A 19141-nucleotide genomic window follows, 5' to 3' on the forward strand; every position below is an offset into this window, starting at 1 on the left:
AAATAGTGATAATCCTCTTGAGAAATGACTGCCAATGACTTAACTATATGTAATCAATAAGTAGTGTAATTATTTGTTCCCTGGAAGTTGCTTCAACAAAAACGCACAACTATTAAGCAGTTTTAAATACTAACTTCTGTATATGAGAGTTAAAAATAAGATTACAGGCATCTCTCACCCAAATTCCAGTCTCATTCACTTTTAATAATGGAAATATTTATGTTTTCACGAATCAATATTCAAGACAGCATAAATTTTTGTTTTTATCAACATTTATGCATATTTCAGATGACAGATTTAATGTTTAAAATCCAAAATATACATAACATATTCAGACAAATGTTAATGCAGTAGACTATTCTAGAGTTCAATGATCACACAATAAGCATGTCCACTTTGCAAAGTGTGTTCATAAAATTTTGATTTAATGCTTGTTTGGATTCACGTTAAGATATTCAAATTTTTAATTAAATTGCATTGAGGATCAATTCTTAATTTCGAAGACACATTAATGCAACATTTGTTTCCTTGTATCATTGGATGAAAACATTTAATGAGGGATGCCTGCGTCTTTTTGACAGTGTTGCGAAAGTTCTCAATATGAAAAATGACATATGTTTGTGCACTTTGATGTTCACCTTCCCTGGTAAAAAATTTTTAATCTTTTAATCTTAGAGACATATCATAGAACAATTACAATTATACACTGCTATTCAACTTGGTCAACCAGCCACGGATGAAAAACATGAAAAAAATACTAGAATATTATGAGATGTAGACAATATGAAGTACCTTATTCAATACGAATTGACTAGATCTAAAGGACAAGTTACGAAGAATATTTTATTCACACACTCACAAACACAAACATACAATCAAACACAAAACACAGCCAAATCAATGGCACAATCAATTATTCATGCAGCAATTGAAGTTCCGATATGTTAAATGACAGCTTATCTACAACTCACTAACTGTAAGTTCTACCACTCAAAGGAGGATTAAATATTGCTATTAAATCCAGGGGACTATGCATAAAGCAATTTAACAGGCATACATTGCTCATGCATTCTTTGGAAGATTCAAGACAGCCAGCAATATCAGCAATATGTAAGCTACACAACAGGGATGCATGAGTAAATTCTACTCAGTATGTCAACACTAATCAAATGTAGCCTTTCCAGTTTCAATCAGTTCTTTTGGTAAGAAAAAAGAATTAATTCTTCATGAAGTCATACAATTAAAGCATGTATATTAGTGCATTTCTAGCATGTATATTAGTGCATATAACATTTTGTTAAGCATGAATCTAATGAAAAGCAAACAGTAACAATCAAATTAGGATACATTTAATACAAAAAAGATTATTTTACAACAAGAGCTTTATCTCGTCATCTCTTAAAAATAATATCAATATTTATATTTTATACTGAATCCCAGGGGATTATTATACTCTAATGTGATTACAATAATTCCATTTCTATAGAAATACAGAAAACAGAGGATTCTGATGTCCCTTCTGGAAGTAATACCATAAAGACAAAAAAGGACCTTTGTAAAATGCCAAAATTTCTCCTATTAAAACCAGTAATGAGGAGTATGCAAAGCATATGAATAAATCACACATTTGAAGTCAATATTGCTAAAAAATGCATGAGGCCAGGAGGTATCAATGATTGCTGAAAGCTAAAAATGCTGAAAAGCATCAGCATTCACTTGGGTTGACATTTTTGGACGAATTTAAGTATACCGGGACTAGCCACGGGGATAACTTTACGGGAGTCACCCGCAATGCACAAATTGTGCGAAAAATCCACAGAGAAAAAATCATTCGCCTTGACCGGGTCAAATTTCCACAGGGAAGATTGACGCCTCGGTAGCTTAACTGGCTAAAGCACTCGGCCGGAAATCGAGGGATCCGGATCCCGGTCAAGGCGAATGATTTTTTCTCTGTGGATTTTTCGCACAATGGGTTGACATTGTTCGAGGAAGAGAGAAACCAACTTGAATGTATAGTGGATTCAATTTTTTGCCAATATCTTCACTCATGATTTCTCTCAAAATTTTTAAAATATTAACAAATATCTCTTTAAAATCATAGTTTGATAGCTGACTTTGAATTTCTTTCCAATAAATTTGGAAATAATGCATGCTCCTCATTGTAAATGACTTAGTTCAGTGTTTCGGTAACTTATGGTTGAACTCATCCCTTCACTGGGTAATAAGCACACCCCCTGCAACGATTTATCTTGGGCATAGAAATTTAAAAAGTAGAGGGCTATGCTTATTAGATAATCGACAAAATCCCAGGTACAGAGAATAATCTTGACCACATAAATAAAAAAACTCATAGAGGAAGTGAAGAGAAACATCATCGGCCAGCACAATAAAAACAATCCTGCATAATAGCTAATTCATTACATAACAGTTTCCTTGATGAATACAAAATGGACAAACTATCAGGCATTTCACACATTATTACACACAGTTGGTGGCTGACAGGTAAAAATACTTGTGGCTTAGAAGAATTGCAAGGAACAATTACATCTCTTTAAAAATCCTGACAAGGATAGCAATGTTTTGTTGAACAAATTTAACATTAACTACTTGAAAACCCTAATAATTGCATTGCTAGCACATCCTGATCATATCAGATTGTTATAAAAAGACAATCAAAGAGTATCTAGAAAATTTATCATCAGTTGGCCATTTTGTGAGTGGTTTCTGATTTCTTCAAGCACTAAACGCATTGCCAAAGGAACCATTTTATCAACTTTATCCTAAGTTTAAAAATATGTATTAGGAATACAAAATCTGTTAAATAATCACGTTCATATTCCAAAAAATAATACTCTCTCCATTGAGTCAGAGATAGGTCACGGTGAAAAAAAAATCATTAATATATTGCGAGAATATTAATATATATATTAAGCTTGTAATAAAAATTTGGTAGTAACTGATACAACAAAACATTTTACTTGTTAAACTACTGCCATATTAACTTGAACGTTTTTACGCATATGAATTCTCATATCTTTAGGGAGAAGCTTTACACAAGCATTTCTTCAGTGACATATCCAGATTTTATGTGTGCATGCACCAACTTCAAAAAAGAAGCAGCAAAATTAGCTAGCAATAGCTGCTAACACAATACGAAAGTTATTATTTTCAGCTTCATACTGCAGAAATGTAATGGTGTCAAATAAATGATATATGCAATAATTTTCTTACAGCCTCATAAAAGATACCCAGATACATATTCATATTTCCGACACCAAAATTTTTGTAATGGCTTTAAATTTTGTAGAGGACTAATGCATGGATTCAAGCAACACCTAAAAACACACTCGTGACAAATGGTCTCACCATTGAAGAGATAGAATGTCAATAGCTTACTCAGGAAAACAATTTAGGATACAGTCAAAAGTAGTACCCATCTTAACGCCATTAAATATATGCATTTCATTCAGAATATAAATCTCATAATGTGTTACTATTCGAGTTGGGGATGAGTTTTAATTTAATTTCAGACTTATTAAAGAAGCAACAAATTTTCAAGTATCATCATTCTTTCCCAAAAATGGCTTATTTTATAAAAATAGTACCTATGAATTTAAAAAAATTTCCAAATACTACTTACTCTATAATTGCAAAAATGGAGTGAGAATTATGCACCAACCCCATGAGAATCATAACCCATAAGGGCCACAGTCATTTCTACACCAAAACTCTGCATCAAAAAATTAATTCACTTGTTCCCACTTCTTTCTCAAATTAGGGGTTTTGGGGAATCTATGTATAGAGATAGCTTTTGTCTCATACTAGTAGGTGCAATTATAAACGCCGCATAATTTGTTGCCCATGAACTTCTTCTATGTTTTTCCATCATAATACTATTGATATTCAGCTAAGAGAATATACTAGCATAGTGCTGGCTGGCCATCGTTTCATATAAACAAATGTACTAACACAAACAACCATCTCTATTTGCCCATAACGCCCAATTAAGTGCACCACCTAGATTCCCTTCTGGATGCCAATAGCCCAAAATGTCTTTAACAATTCTACATCTATTGGAAACAAAGAAATCATCCTGGTAAAACTAAAAGGCTTCATAAAGCTTTTATAAAAATACAAGGAAATGTCATTAGGATGATGAAAACTTTTGCAAAGCATTGTCAATTTAACACTGAAGCTTAACACAACATAAATCAACATTAAAAATAATAGATGAATGATAAGTTGTAGCTGATCAGCAAAAGAATAAAAAGCCCTAAGGTTAAGCATTTTAGGTGAGTGATGCTTCAATGTGCTTAACTTTGTCAGGTTTGATGAAAGTTAGGACGTGAATTATTTCAAATCTGCCATGTGAACTGGTGGTGAAATTCACATTAACTGCCAATTCTCCTCTTGGAAATTAATGTGAATTTCACCACTTCTGTGGTGAAGTTCACATTAACTGCCAAGAGGAGAAATTCACTGGAATGGAATCTCGGATCTTTGGCAATCCCAGCCACTGCTCAGACCACTACACTATCCAGATTCTTTAATTCTCAAGGCAATTTTACCGAGGTTCAATGGTACTAGATGTTAGGTCCTTGCAATCCATCACGGATGGTAAATGAAAGTGAAAATGGGCCTCCAAGAAATCACTAACAAAGTTCGACAGTGGTCCATGGCTTGATTCCCGGTCCAATGGAATTTTTTCTCATGGCAATAAATGAGAATTTCATTGCTGTTCACGTGGCAGGTTTGAAATGATCCACATTTATCACCAATCACTGAACTGGCTTAGCCGGTGCTACATTACAAGCATTGGTGCTGGCTTTTGCCATGGGCAATTTTCACACACACCAGCACTATCAGTTCTGGTTTGATTTAAAACCTGATATCATTGAGATGTCACCTGATTATAAAATATCAACTCTGGTACTCATTAGAAATTGGTCCTGCAGTGATGAGAAGAACTTAACTTTAAAAACAGAGATCTTTAACTTTACATTCATTACGATGTGATTTCCACGGGTCTATTTCCAAACATTCAGCACGACTAAATGTAATAAAATTTCAGATAAGCATTTCCTATTGTGTAGTAATGCACTCAGAATAGCTGAATTTTGTGCAAATTCTTTTCATTTGAATGATAGCCTAAGAAAGCCCTGGTGGACAAGCAATGCTTTTTTTTTTTAATAGAACCCTATGTGGTCACAGAATAATACCAAATCCTTTCCATCTCTTCCTATCTTAAACTAATGGAATTTTACATTATGTGGAGAAAATTCTAGAGGTGTCCTGTTTTAATGCATACCTATCTGAATCCCAAATTATTAGCTTCTCCGATTGAAAGAATATCTCACTGACTACCTATAAACTTCATATTAATAATAATTTTTATTCATCAATTTTATCATACAAGGACAGACTGAATATTCACCCAGCAATAAATTCTCATCTGCTAGAAACCCAAATAACTATTGATTCTTGACTACACAGCATCACCCCCAGCCCATACTTAATTTCGTTCACCTCAAAGAGCATGATGATTATTTTACAAAAGAGAATCATCAGAAATGAGACCACAAATTTCACTTGATTAAAAAAAACACTAAATTAATACAAACTGACCACTAAATAGTCAACAGCAGACAACTTGATAAAAAAATACTAAGCAAACACATATGTTTAAGAGAGAGATATTTCTTCAAGTCACCATACTTTTTTCCACAAGGTATAACATGGACAAATATTCTTTCACTGATGTAATCAATAGGATGGAATTCTAAAAAAGGTGTAGCAACGATATCTTAGCAATAAAATATGTACTTCTTCTTTTCTTTCAATTGCTGACGGCTCATAAATGATTAGAGACACAGCAATTTTTTGTAACAGCATAGCTCAAATACTAAATGACAAAGGTCAAACACCACTCTTGAAGATATGAAGTGCATTGGTGAGCCGCAAGTGAAAAAGCTAACCATTCTAAGTCACAAAATAGTACCCTATAGTAGCAGAAAAAAATGTCTGACTTAATTCACCATTATTTGTGAGGGATGAATTCCCAGCATTGACTTTCAGAAGCAAATGGATGGAAAACCAAAGTTTCAACAAGCAAAAAATAATATAAAAATATCACCAAAACATGTTAAAGTAGCATTTTCATAAAAGGTGATACAAATAAGGAGTGCATTTTCATAATAATAACAAAAGGCCAACATAAGAAATGGAAGCACTGAAATAAAATGGAACAACTTTGCATTTGGCACATATTTTCCCTCAAGCCCACCATACTGTAAAGCAACTCACAGGAAAAAACAATACATTACTCCCATAAATTGTTAATAGCCTCACAATCATCCTTTTTGATAAAAATTTTAAAAAATAAGTTAAATTTTAACCCTTACTCTATGCATGAGGATGGTGCACGAAAATAGAGCCAAAATCTATCGAGTACAAGTTACTATAACATACTTCCTGGCAAGTGCCAAATTACAGCTAAAAGGGAGAGCTAGATGCCTAAAGATATCAATACTACAGCACTATTAACAATTTTGTAAGTAATTACAAGGTGAAATGCTGTAAGTACAAAGACCTAAATTTGTGAAGTTTTGGCTTCATGGGACAAAAGAGAAGTTGGTATATATTGCCAAGGTTAAAAATGGGTCACTTACTAAATACATCTAGTTCAATATCGCTCATATATTTTGACTTTGAGGTTCATAAACTATCCTCATACATACAGATGATACACCACACATTTTCCATCTGTAATGCACACCAAAATCATGATTAAAAAATAAACGTAAAAAATAATATATAATTGGACCAGTCCCATGCCATCCATTATCCAGTGTCACATGACCCTCAAGACAGTGAAATGGGTATTAAGCCAAGCTGAATGCCATTCAGTACTGTATATAGAGAACACCTGTTCATTTGCCTTACCCAAATTCCCACTTGTGCAGCAGGAACCAGGAGCTAAGAACCCTGAATCATTCACTTGACATATTGTTGATAATGCTCACTCAAGTATTGGGAAAATACCTTCATGTACATGAGGGAAAAGGGGAATTTGTATGGTAGGTATCATTTATAGGGTTGAAATTGGAATCCAAACTATTTTTAAACACATTTTACTTATTCTTTCAAAGGCAATGCAAAAAAAGATGGTTGTAAAGAGATAGAAAAATATAAGTTAGAAAAAAAATTATATAAATGGATATGAAGAACTATTGCATTACATTTTTATGCATTTTAGAAAGAATAAAATATAAAAGGAATGCATGCATAAATTATGCATAAATATTGATACAAGATATAAGTGACAACTTTATTTCAATTTAAAAAAAAAGAGTAATTTCTTATGAAAGGACAAAATGTAGTCCATAGTTACCTACTATTTTAGCACTCTTTAAGTATTTATTAAGCAGATTTTAGATTTCAACGTTTACACTTTTGCAAATGTAAGATTACTTTTATATCATAATGAAGTTAAGCAAGTGTCCAATGAACATAGACACCAGGATAGTATTATGAATATTGAATATGGTACAACATATATCAACAATTCATAGCAAAAACTTGAGGATTTTTGGAAATTAAGTAACAGACACTCACCTGATATGACCGGATGATGGCCTGCACAGCTAGATGGTCATCAATGACCTTCTCATCCACATGAGATGTAAGGCTTGCATGACCACCACCAATAAATGGTGCTAGTGCAGATATAGGAACTGTGTTACGTGGGGCTTGGGCGAGAGAGGGTGGGGGACTGTATGCTTGGCCAGGAGCTGCTCCGGCACTAGTGCTTCGAAAGAATGAATCCCATGACTGCAATGAGAAGAGAAAATTTTACACATAAGAAATAGGATTGGTGAACACCAGATAGATTTGATATGAAATTAAGAACAATAGTTAATGAAAAGTAAACCATATGCTAAAAGAATTAAGAGTAAGTAAAGTTGCAAAATTCGAGCTCATGATGAAAGCATTTTAAATGTATACACAACAATAAATTTGGGTTGCCGGCCTCAGTGGCGGCGGGGTAAAGTCCTCGCCTGCCAACCCGAAGGTCGCGGGTTCGAGTCCCGCCTGGGTAAATTACCCTTATCCAGGGCATGGATGTTTGTGATTGTTAAATGTTATCAACCCCGATGTAAAGGACAAACAGTGCTGTTTTCGGTGGTGTGTGAAATAAATAAAAATAAAATAAACTAATACTTAATTAGAAATTACCATTGCCTGGAGATATAGTATGGAATGACCAGGGGCAGATCAAGGATTGTTTTCTGTGGGGTTAAGAAAGGGTCAAAAGGGTTTAACAGGTCCTCTCATAATTGCGATTAAAAAAAATACAACTACTACTTGAGAAAATACTCTCTTTATTTTGATACTAAAGTTAATGTTTAATGAAATGATTGAGGCTGAGTAATAAATAAAATAAAAGGAACATAAGGATAACCTTATAAAAAATTATGTCTATTATTTAGGCATCGGGGGGGGGGGGCATGTACCCCAGCCCCCCTAAATCAGCCTATGCGTAGGGCTATCCAAATAGGGATCCAGAGTGGAGCCAGATTTATAGTCTTGGAAGGGCAGAGGGTCTCAATTTCTTTCTGCGGTTCCCAGAGGTTATGCAACACCTCTCAGCAAAAAAGTTGTTTTGAAGAATCTCTTTACAAAAAAATAACAGACATAAAATACATTCCTGAAGTGTAAGGCAGCGTCCACAATATGAGTACAAACTGTGGTCATCTATTCATATCTATAACGTGATCTCGGATTTATTAGTACCAAAAGCATAAGTAGAGGCTGCAAATCGCTGATATTCACATTTACTCAAAGAGTCAATTGATGATGCCGTCGCAGCTCAATGGGATCAGACCTCTGAGCGCAAAATCGGGAGAACCTGGTTCGTGCCTGGAGAGGCAGACAATTTTTCCCCTAAGGAATTTTCGCACTGCTCTTTGCACTTGCGAGCAACTCCTTATAAGTCCACCGTCGGCTAATCAGCGGCTACTTCCTGAATAACATATACATAATTCGTAGAAAGACACCAAACCCGTGGTTTAAGGAAGCGTTCTCAAGGATGCGCGGGCCAAGGCGGGCTATCTGCCGGGAAGTGGACTCGGGAGACGGAGGAGCGGTAGGTCCTCTTTCGGCTTGGGTGTAGTGCTAACGTGTCAGTTTTCTTTCGCGAGTTGACGCTCCAACGGGCAGGACATACTCCAGCGCACATATCCTCGACGAACAATGACACACCAAGAAGACATTAAGATTGGCGTATGATACCATCTTGACCGTTTCAATTTATTTTTCCGCGACGAAAAGCTAAACATTTGCCTGTATCTCCAATACAAGTACTCCACGACATACGACCGGAATAAGTTACGAATACTCTGTCGTAAGTCATATTGGTCGTATGTCAGAAATAGCATACACAAGAATTAAACCTTCCTCGAGCCTAAAACGTCGCTCTGCCGACTGACGCTGATTCTCTGTGAGACACTTCCTTTTCAAGCACGGTCGTTTAATATTTAATAAGAAAAATATCACTAATAATTAAAACAAAATTTCGAAAAAACAGCTTTAAAGAATAATATTGTTATAGGAACACGCTGCCGCCACGTTCGAGCGATTCTCGTGGCATTTTCAAGAAGAATTTAGGGGTAATACAAAACTTTTTTTCAAAGTAAGTTTGGCCGTAACTTTGGATGGTCGAAAGTCCATATCGCGATAACTATATTCAAATTTTACATCTCGTAAAACAGCGAGGTGAAAATTTCCGAATTTCTAAAAAGTTTTCTTTGCGTTCTTTTGCGTTGATTTTAACCATAAGAAATAGGATTCTCGTGGCATTTTCAAGAAGAATTTCGTTGCTTTCGATAGAAGTTATTCGACGTCGCGAAAAAAATTACCTGTTGAGTGGGAGTGATGCGTTCTCTTATAGCTCACCGACCACCAGTGGAGCTACCGGCTGTTTCATAATGTTTAACAGGAAAGCGCTTCAGATGATTAAGCCTGATGGAAAAGCTTTCGAGAAGGCAATCACGGGTTCAATGCGAAACCCTGCATCTCGACCCCCGAGTGTAATCCGTCGCACTCTAGGCAATCGCTTTAAGTGGTCATTAAGTACCCTTAATGCACGCAAATTTGTTACGGTACTATAGCGGATGTGAATATCGTGTTCTGCATGATAACGAAACGCGGTGAGGGGCCGCTGCACCTAAGGAATTCGGAAGAGAGATAAAAATGACGCCAAGAATAAAACAGCAGTAGACAAAAATATGGCAAAAATAAATTCGGGTCATAACTTGAGATGATATAGATGGTATTGAGATAAATAGATTTTCGGTTTCGATTTGAGTTTGAATTACATCCCAGACAGCACATTTGTGGTAATACATTTGTATTACAATTGTAATACAGTGTCAAATGTCCTCTATTACAATCGTATTACAATTGTAATACAGTGTCAAATGTCCTCTATTACAATCGTATTACAAATTCCCTTGTATTTTGCCTTTGTATTACAACTGTATTACAAATCATCTGTATACAAGACGTTTGAATACAACTGTAATACAGTTGTATTACAAAAATCGGTACAATTTGTAAGGTTACAGAAGATTTACCATTTGTATACAAATGGTTGTGCTATCTGGGATGCAATTAAATGACGCAAGAGCAATGTTTAAGGTAAATGGAAATAAAGGTGCAACTTCGTTTACATCGGAAAGTAAACTTCGTAACAATGCATTCATGAGAACGGAAATGGGATATTTTGACTCACTAAAGTAAAGTGACTTTGATATAGGGTTTCATTAGGAATAATGAAAGTTTTTCCATCATAATCGTCGCACATTTAAGAACAATTGACAATAAAAACTAAAATTGCCTTAGATATACTTAATCCTAAATAGATATTGATAGCATAAGTTTAAATAGTAATTTTTTATTAAGAAGCTCTATAGATCCATACACTTCGGTTCTAAAAGTTAGAATTAACCCTAAAACCACCACCATTATGTAGCGGCCTTCTCGTCGAACTTATCGCACAGATGATGCAGAGGATAACCGTCAATATATTTTCGTAGGGCACGAGCCGAAAAGTTTTGGCACGGCCAACGTCAACCACAGATAGAAACCATCCCATTGCATTGCATTAAAGTCTATTAATATCGCCCACGTCCCTAAATAAACTTCAACCCGGAAATGTTACTGATGCCTTTGCATGCGAAACTCGTGCCTAAGATTGAATCGCCCGAACGATAATTAGCACCATTGTCTCTTCGAGATGAAAGGGAGGAAGAACTTTGCCAATAGACATACATACATACATATTACGGAAAGTAACGCGGGGTAGTTTACAAAAATAAAAATATGGACTCACGATGTGATTCAACAACGAAGGTCGGTTTGAATAGGCGAAGGTAGAGCTCATCCTCGTCCTTACCGCTAAGAACTGCGTAGTCATGCATTAAGTTAGATGATTTTTTTCTCGTTACATGCGTTAATAGTTACAGATAAGGTTCCAGGATTGGCCATGGGTAAACGTATGGTAAAAAGTCGTGAATCTATCTCACGTACGCAAATTTCTCACGCTACTTTCCCTAATAAAATCCACGTTGCGCGGTTAAGAGCCACTGGCGAAGCCACATCTACTTTCCTTAGAGAAAGGGAAGACCACCCCACAAAGGGTCCCGGGATTTTTCAGAAAACCGACTGATTCAGTTTATCGTCGAAGGAAAAGCGCACCGCATAATAGATAAACTGTGGCCAAGGATGCAAAAAAATAAATATGTTGATTTATTAAGGTTTCCTGAAAGGAGACTTGTACAAAGGGGCGCGTCAAACGAATATCAGGTTTGTTGACCGATAACGGATTTTGGTACAATTCTCAACTCACTCTAAACTATTATTTTCATCAGAATAAACATGATAAAGATAGTGAGCTTTAAAATGAATAAGGCCAGAGAAAATCTGGAGTGACCTCTCTACTGAGAAATGATACATACGAACAGCTTCCGCCAAAATAAAGGATAAAAAGTTTTATTGCGAGTTTTGCAATTCAGAGAACTCGATTATGATAGCCTGGTCATCCTTGAAATTACGACCAAGCCAAAACATTGGCCTGATTCTCATGTCCTATTGAACGCTGAATAAAACAGATAACAAGCTGCGCAAAACGGGGCACACACTGATCTGGGGCCGAAGAACATTTCTTGAAAAATTTAAGTCCGCACTGGGCTAATGATTTCAAATGGGTGCTTTCCATTCATTGACGCACGTCGACACAAGTCAACTTGCGTCGCGGTTTCCGTGTGTCCATTGGGTGCTTTCCATTCATTGACACACGTCGACACAAGTCGACTTGCGTCGCGGTTTTCGTGTTCCATTCGGTGTGTGTCGCCGACTGTTGTGACACAAGTCAACAAACGGTAACGCACAGGAATAGGAGAGTTATAAACAAATGCCGCGAGCCGACACAAGTCGACTCATGAGTCGCATGAATGGAAAGCACCCATTCTGTGTGTGTCGCCGACTGTTGTGACACAAGTCAACAAACGGTAACGCACAGGAATAGGAGAGTTATAAACAGTTACCGCGAGTCGACACAAGTCGACGCGTGAGTCGCATGAATGGAAAGCACCCACTATTGCGAATGCATACGTATTTGTAGCTACTTTGAAATTAGGCTACTGTTACAATAAACAATTCATCAAACCCACATTTCCCATATTTATTTAGCATCTTCACGGTTTCAGAATTTTGAACTGTGTGTTAATGCATGTCACTCAAACTATTAGTGATATTAATCAAACATGAAATTATAATAATTTAAATTTACACAACGATTTTATTTTATATTATAATTCCCAGTATTATTCAAGTAAGTTTAATTCAATGTAAGAGTAATTAGAATTTCAAGTTGAATTAAGTCGATGAGTTTGAGGGTGCCAATGGTAAAAAGTCTGAAGTCCAGAAGATTAGCAAAAAAAGTGCGAAAATTTGGCATTAGGATTGGTATTCGTCATTACTGCCCTAATTATAAAATAGAAACTACGGTTTACTGTTAATTAAAAGGGTCAAAATTTCGCAATAATATAATTGTATATGATTTAAGCTATAATTATTTTTCTAAAATGATAGCTAATGTCTGGAAACCATCATATTATGCTCTTTAAGGCAAATATCTTTGAAAAACACTACACATGCGACAGCAAGTATTTCCTACCACTTTTACTCACAATTAAGAAAAAAAATTCCCATACCACCGAAAACAGTTCATGTTGGCCTTTTACATCGGGGGTTTCAACAAGATAACATTAACACGTACACAAACAACCATGCCCTATGAAAGGGAGACCTACCAAAGCGGGACTCGAACCCACGACCTCTTGTTTGGCAGGCGAGGACCGCCATCAAGGCCGACGGGGTAAATGACCTCTCATTGGTTGGCTATTTTCGCGGGGAAAGGACCGACAATGGAGAATAATTGCGCAGTTATTACGAGTGGTAAGCGTACTGATAAAAGAGGGATTATAATATCATGGCATGGAGAAACCTGAAGTTGGTGTTCTGCGACTGTCAACGAAGACACAGAGAAAATCACTTATAAACATCTCATCGGGACGAAAAACCCCTCTGCACAGTCTCCCATAAGGTGATACTTGGAGGAGGTCTGAGCTAGGGTAATTTGCACCATAAGGGTGGAGAGATAACCAGCGTTCGCATTAGCCTGCTTTTAACGAAAGATGCAAAGGGGAACACGGCTTAGCATCCATCCATTCCCATGGAAGGGTTGGTTTCTGTTACCACTTCAATCCAACTAAAATATTTCAATATATACATTCAATTTAGCTAAAATATAATTTCATTTAATCGGTTTTCAAAATTATTCGTAGGACGGCGATAAGTGCGGAGGAATTAACTTTTTACATAATTTAGATGTTTTGTAGTTTATACATTTCGGTTAACAGCAATAATAATAACTTTAATCCGTGAAATTTAAATCGCTTTGCCCCTCAGCAACGTGAGTGGCGACTTTTGAAAACTAATTTAAATGCGAGGAGCATCTTGGGATCTTGGGCATCCCATGACCGGGGGGGGATCCAGGATTTTTCCTGGGGCACAAGGGTCTGACCGGTCTTCTCATATTTGAGATTAAAAACAAAATACACCAATTACTGTAGAAAATATTCTTTAATTCGATATGGAGGTTATTCGAGGTTAATATTAAATTAAATGATTGAGGCTCCGTATTACATGAAATAAAACCAACGTAATGATAACGGTATTAAAAATCTTGTCTATTTTTTAAGCATCAGGGGGAGGGAGGGCACGTGCCCCCTCCCTAAATCCGCCTATGCCCATGATAACACATTTATAGGCCGCTGGGAGTTTCCTATTAAAATATTCGTCAGGAAAAGACTGGATGAAAAACAAAACAACGAGGTGAAGTTGGAAACGAAGACGTCACAGTAGGAGTGGGGAGAGAGATGACGAATCCTCAGCTACGCGCGAGAAAAAAAAGAAGTCCGGAATGAGCGATGACGCATCGCAGCCGAGCCTTCCGAAAGGAGGAAAGTAGGCACCTCACTTCATTCACGACGCGGATGACTTCGAGCCTGGGCATCCAAGCGACTTTGTATTCAAACCTTGCAGACTACGGACTTCCGACGCAAAAATGAACAGCCACTGCTTATATGCACAACATGAACCCAAGGACGGAGTACGTTCACGCGATGAAGTTGAATAGTGGACCTTGAACACATTTTCAGATGACGAAATGCGAAGGAAATCTCTCGTCACCGGCAACACCAATTATGCGAGCGGAGCGAGAATACCGGAGAATAGCGAGAATAGCGGAGCGAGGAGACTACCTCACTACTACAAAGTAGTGAGGTAGTTATTCTCGCTCCGCTAGAATAGTTATTCACGAGGTAGTAGGTAGACATGCGATCCCACTGTAACAATTAAATACCATTTGCCATGGCAGAAAATTACCAACACGCCCAAGAACTTTTTTCCTAAAAATGTGTGGCGTGCGATAATCTGGCCATAGTGGGATGTTAGAATGAAAAAATCAATAACAGAGATACCAGGATTTATTTTTCCGCCATTCCTACCCTTATCCCTCGGAGAGACTATTACATAACCTAATAGAGGGTGGAGTCCTGGGAAGCTTCCTCATGATTCGATTCTAACAGATGAGGGGTCGGTATAAAGTACTGAAGGTCTTCACTAGTATACAACAAACTTCGATGTTCCTTCATTATTAATGCCGTGGACGCATGCGTGGTAGAAACGAATTTTAACCGTATGAGTTGGCAGGAAGGAGGTAATTTCCCACAAATGAATCCAGGAAAACTCTTTATCCTCAACTTGCTTAATTATGCATTATGCTTTTTTTAATGACGATGACTACTCACATTGATAGCAGGAAATTGGAGACAGCATTTCAAGTGATGTACCTACCAAACAATTCTTTAGAGTACCATTTCTGAAGTACACAGAAAAAAAAGTTCTTGGATTAATAAAAGTCGGATAAAAGATGTCACAGAGTGACTAGAGTCATCGGAAATCGTTACAACGATGACACACTGCATGATCCGCCAACCGCTGTCCGTTACAAAAACTTTTGAACTCGGGACCTTTAATCACACGCATAACTCTGAGGTTTTCTACCCACGGAGTGATGAAGCTCGGGGAACACCCTTACAGAAAAATCCAGGGGCGAGGTGGTCCAGGGAATGGAACTAACCCTGAATGTGTGATATTCAAACATCTGTGGGCTAATACAGCGTGTACTCTACTCTTACTTATCCATGTTAACCCTCCGTTTGGATAGCAAAGTAATTGAATTGAAACGGAGTTCAAGGTCTCCCTTGACATCTGGGTCATCATTGAAATATTAAATATTTAATTGGGATAATTCAAATTCCACACATAGAACTTGAACCTCAGGATGTGAATCCGTTCGAGCTTCAAGATGACTCTTTCGCATTATATACATCAATGTTGGCAATGAAAGCACAACTCGCTAGGGAAGAAGTGTTGGTATCATAGCCCCCCACGAAGCTCATGCGCTGGGACACTTACAAGGCTTCACGACTCCACAACACCCTCCACTCGAATTATGAGGTAAGAATAGCTCTCACGAAGCATTGCTCTTTATTCGCGCTTGTACCCTTCATTATCTCTTCATCTTCTCATGAAATTACGGCATAGATTACAAGGGGGTGAGCTTTTAGCAAAAATCCATGCTGTGACACTATCTTTTAAATTAATATAGAAATAAATACGCCGTTTCACTGGGAGTGGAGATGTCAATTGGAGGTAAGTTCGCAACTGCAAGATCCGGAACAAATATTTTCGCGTACGCTATTACAAAAATTAAGCTACTGTAGATTAAAGCCATCGAGGTAAAAAATCAAAATTAGGGCGCACAGAAATTGATCACTCCATATTGTTATACTTTACCAGTTATTCGAGCCGACTGAAGCGCCATTTTTATGCAATTATAATCGTGATTTGACTTCAATCACAACATTGATTTGCTGATGACGCAATAAATTGCGCAGAGTCGTGCCTATATTATTGTCATCATGATTCTGATGGCATCAAGAATATCAGTTTTTGCCGATATGGCGAATATTTTTTAAAGTAATTAACGTGTTCTTACGCTTGGACAAGTACTGCTGTACGAGCTTATGCAAATCGATCCAGGACGGCGATATGAAATACTGAAGTCCTCCGTAAAAAGGAAGCTTTCCTTATTACTGACGGTGAAATGTAATCCCCTCGATAGCTGCTTGCAGATAAGCTTCGATGAACACACCAAAACCGCGTGGGCGGATTGCAGTGGCCCAGTGAATACAATAACTCATGCCACGTGGGGAAAAAAATGGGAACGAATAAATACCTCATTCAACCGATAAAGAAAATGTCCAAGGGATTCTACCCTCTTCAAGTGAGATAACGCTAGGTAGAACCGGTTCCAACCTGCCGTGTCAGGTCGACTATAAGTCAGAGACTGGACACTTTTCACGATAGAATTCAAATGCAATAATTACATTCTGATAAATGTAAAAAAAAATTATTGAGAGGTATTGCCAATTCAGTGCATTTTGATTATTCATTGGAATGCCGGCGGCTGCTAACCAACATGAGGAACATGATGAGTAATTTGAAAAATTTTCACTCCTATTTATGGAAAATAGACCAAGACTTAAAAGTAGCCTTGCTTACATAGTCAATAGGCGCTTACACAAAAATTCACATATTTCGCAGAGTCCATAATTTCTCTTGTTATACTTGCTTCAGAACTATGAAAAATGAAATATGAATGAGTGAGTGCAAGTGAAAATTGCTGCTGTTAAGTCTACGGTAAAATGATCAAAACTCCTTAACGAAGGAATTGTTACTACTCTGTCGTAAACATGCTCTTCCCTAAAAGTTATTCGTCAAATTATTTATTGGGAGGCTTGGTTGGCAGCATACATGTAATATTACGCCTGTTCGCCTTCTGCCAGCCCCATGTCGCCTGCCTAATTACTTAAAAATTAATTGCTTGAAATATATTACATATCGGTTGCATTATGATGTTAAATCCAATAAAAAAATCACAGCACATACTACGCTTCAGAGGGTGAAACAACTCTCTATAATGCGAACAAGGGCGGGAGTTGTTCAAAAAGGTCGAGGCAACGAAATTGGGGCGCCAAGCTCGAATACCATGAGAGGCGGGAAGTGAAAATGGCCGATGACAGGGAAGTTGACCTTCGCGTCTTCCAACGTCCTTGGTTGCAGATGTGCGCTTGTGTGGCATGTAAAAGATAGAAGGACGAGGAACCGGTACCGTATTAACGGTAGGAGGCTGAGGGATGGAGCCCGAAATTGGAAAGTAACGGATGTTTACAAAGCAATTTAATACTTCAATTCCAAAAATCAAACACTTAAATAGGCGAAGAAGAAAAAATCTGAGGTTTTCCCAGTGAAACTATTACTCTTTGAAAAACATCAACGGAAAATGTGTTATACAAAAATAGTTGATTTGTATTATTTGAACACTGGACACAATTTTGTCCTACGACTTGGTAGGAACGACAACATATCTTAGAAAGTATCACATCTGGCAAAATTTTATTTTTTTAATTTTTCTCAACCAAGGTTGGAAATAAATGATGGGGTACATATCAAAATCAGAGACGGTAAGGGAGTGGCTGAATTGGCATAGAATTAGCCCTTTCTGTGCGTATTCCCATTCTCAAAGGGTGAACGAATTCACGATCACAAAACAAATTATCAATATTGGCCTTTGTTTCACGAAGAATGCACGCTTATGCTGGTTACTGAACAATTTTACCGGTAAGCACCGCTTCGCTAACCGTCATTAATGAGTACTGAACCACTTGGATTCACTGCGATGCACATGCATTAAAATGCCATTTTTACCAGACCGTAGATGGAAATCGAGTCCCGAAGACAGATAATATATTTATTTAAAGGAAACAAAGGTCCAAAAGAAAATACAACATGAAAATTGATGAGAGTTTAATGAAGAGTATCCTTTAAGGAAAGACTACGAGAAAAAAAAAACATAAGAGGGAAATTACTCCATCCAAAGCATGTAAGTACCAGAGCGTGATAAAGGCTGCTGTGGACGTGTATAGGAAAGAGAGAGTCGCCTCTCAACGTAATTAGGATAATTAAAATTGAGGATAACGAGCTAACATACTAAATAGGGAACTATTCCACTAAAAGAAGATGGGCAATGGGATTCTTCCAAAGGTAATAGGAGATAACACTGACTGCATAAACGTTGAAAGAAGCTTTTCATCATGCGGTCTCGTCATAACGAGTACAAAGTCAATTTTCAAAGCTGAATACCACGCACTGTACGTCCGTCTCAAGAGCTTCCGAAGCTATAGAAAATGAAAATATAATCGGAAGATATACCTATATAACCTAACTAACATGTTTCAGGCAGATAATGATGAGATAATTTAAACCCCGTACTAAATTAGTAGAGCAGAACGAAAAGAAAAACTAAGAAGGGCACCAACAAAAAAATTTGAAAATTTTCTCGAACCAACGGGAGTAACCATCAACACATTTGCCTCTAAGGTACTAAACA

General features: G+C 37.1%; 1 protein-coding gene across 5 annotated transcripts in view; it reads right to left on the bottom strand.

The window, feature by feature from the left end:
* LOC124160815 (2-oxoglutarate dehydrogenase, mitochondrial) overlaps positions 1-19141 on the bottom strand; it is a 123536-nt gene that overhangs the window by 61923 nt on the left and 42472 nt on the right. For 4 of the 5 annotated variants that reach the window (XM_046536895.1, XM_046536892.1, XM_046536894.1 and 1 more), the window contains one exon: positions 7615-7830. In XM_046536895.1, the coding sequence (XP_046392851.1) occupies positions 7615-7830 (216 nt within the window). Of the gene's footprint in view, positions 1-7614; positions 7831-19141 lie in introns of those variants that run through there. The other variant, XM_046536896.1, reaches the window with a different exon arrangement.

The sequence above is a fragment of the Ischnura elegans genome, chromosome 6 (assembly GCF_921293095.1).
Source record: "Ischnura elegans chromosome 6, ioIscEleg1.1, whole genome shotgun sequence".
Taxonomy (NCBI): domain Eukaryota; kingdom Metazoa; phylum Arthropoda; class Insecta; order Odonata; family Coenagrionidae; genus Ischnura; species Ischnura elegans.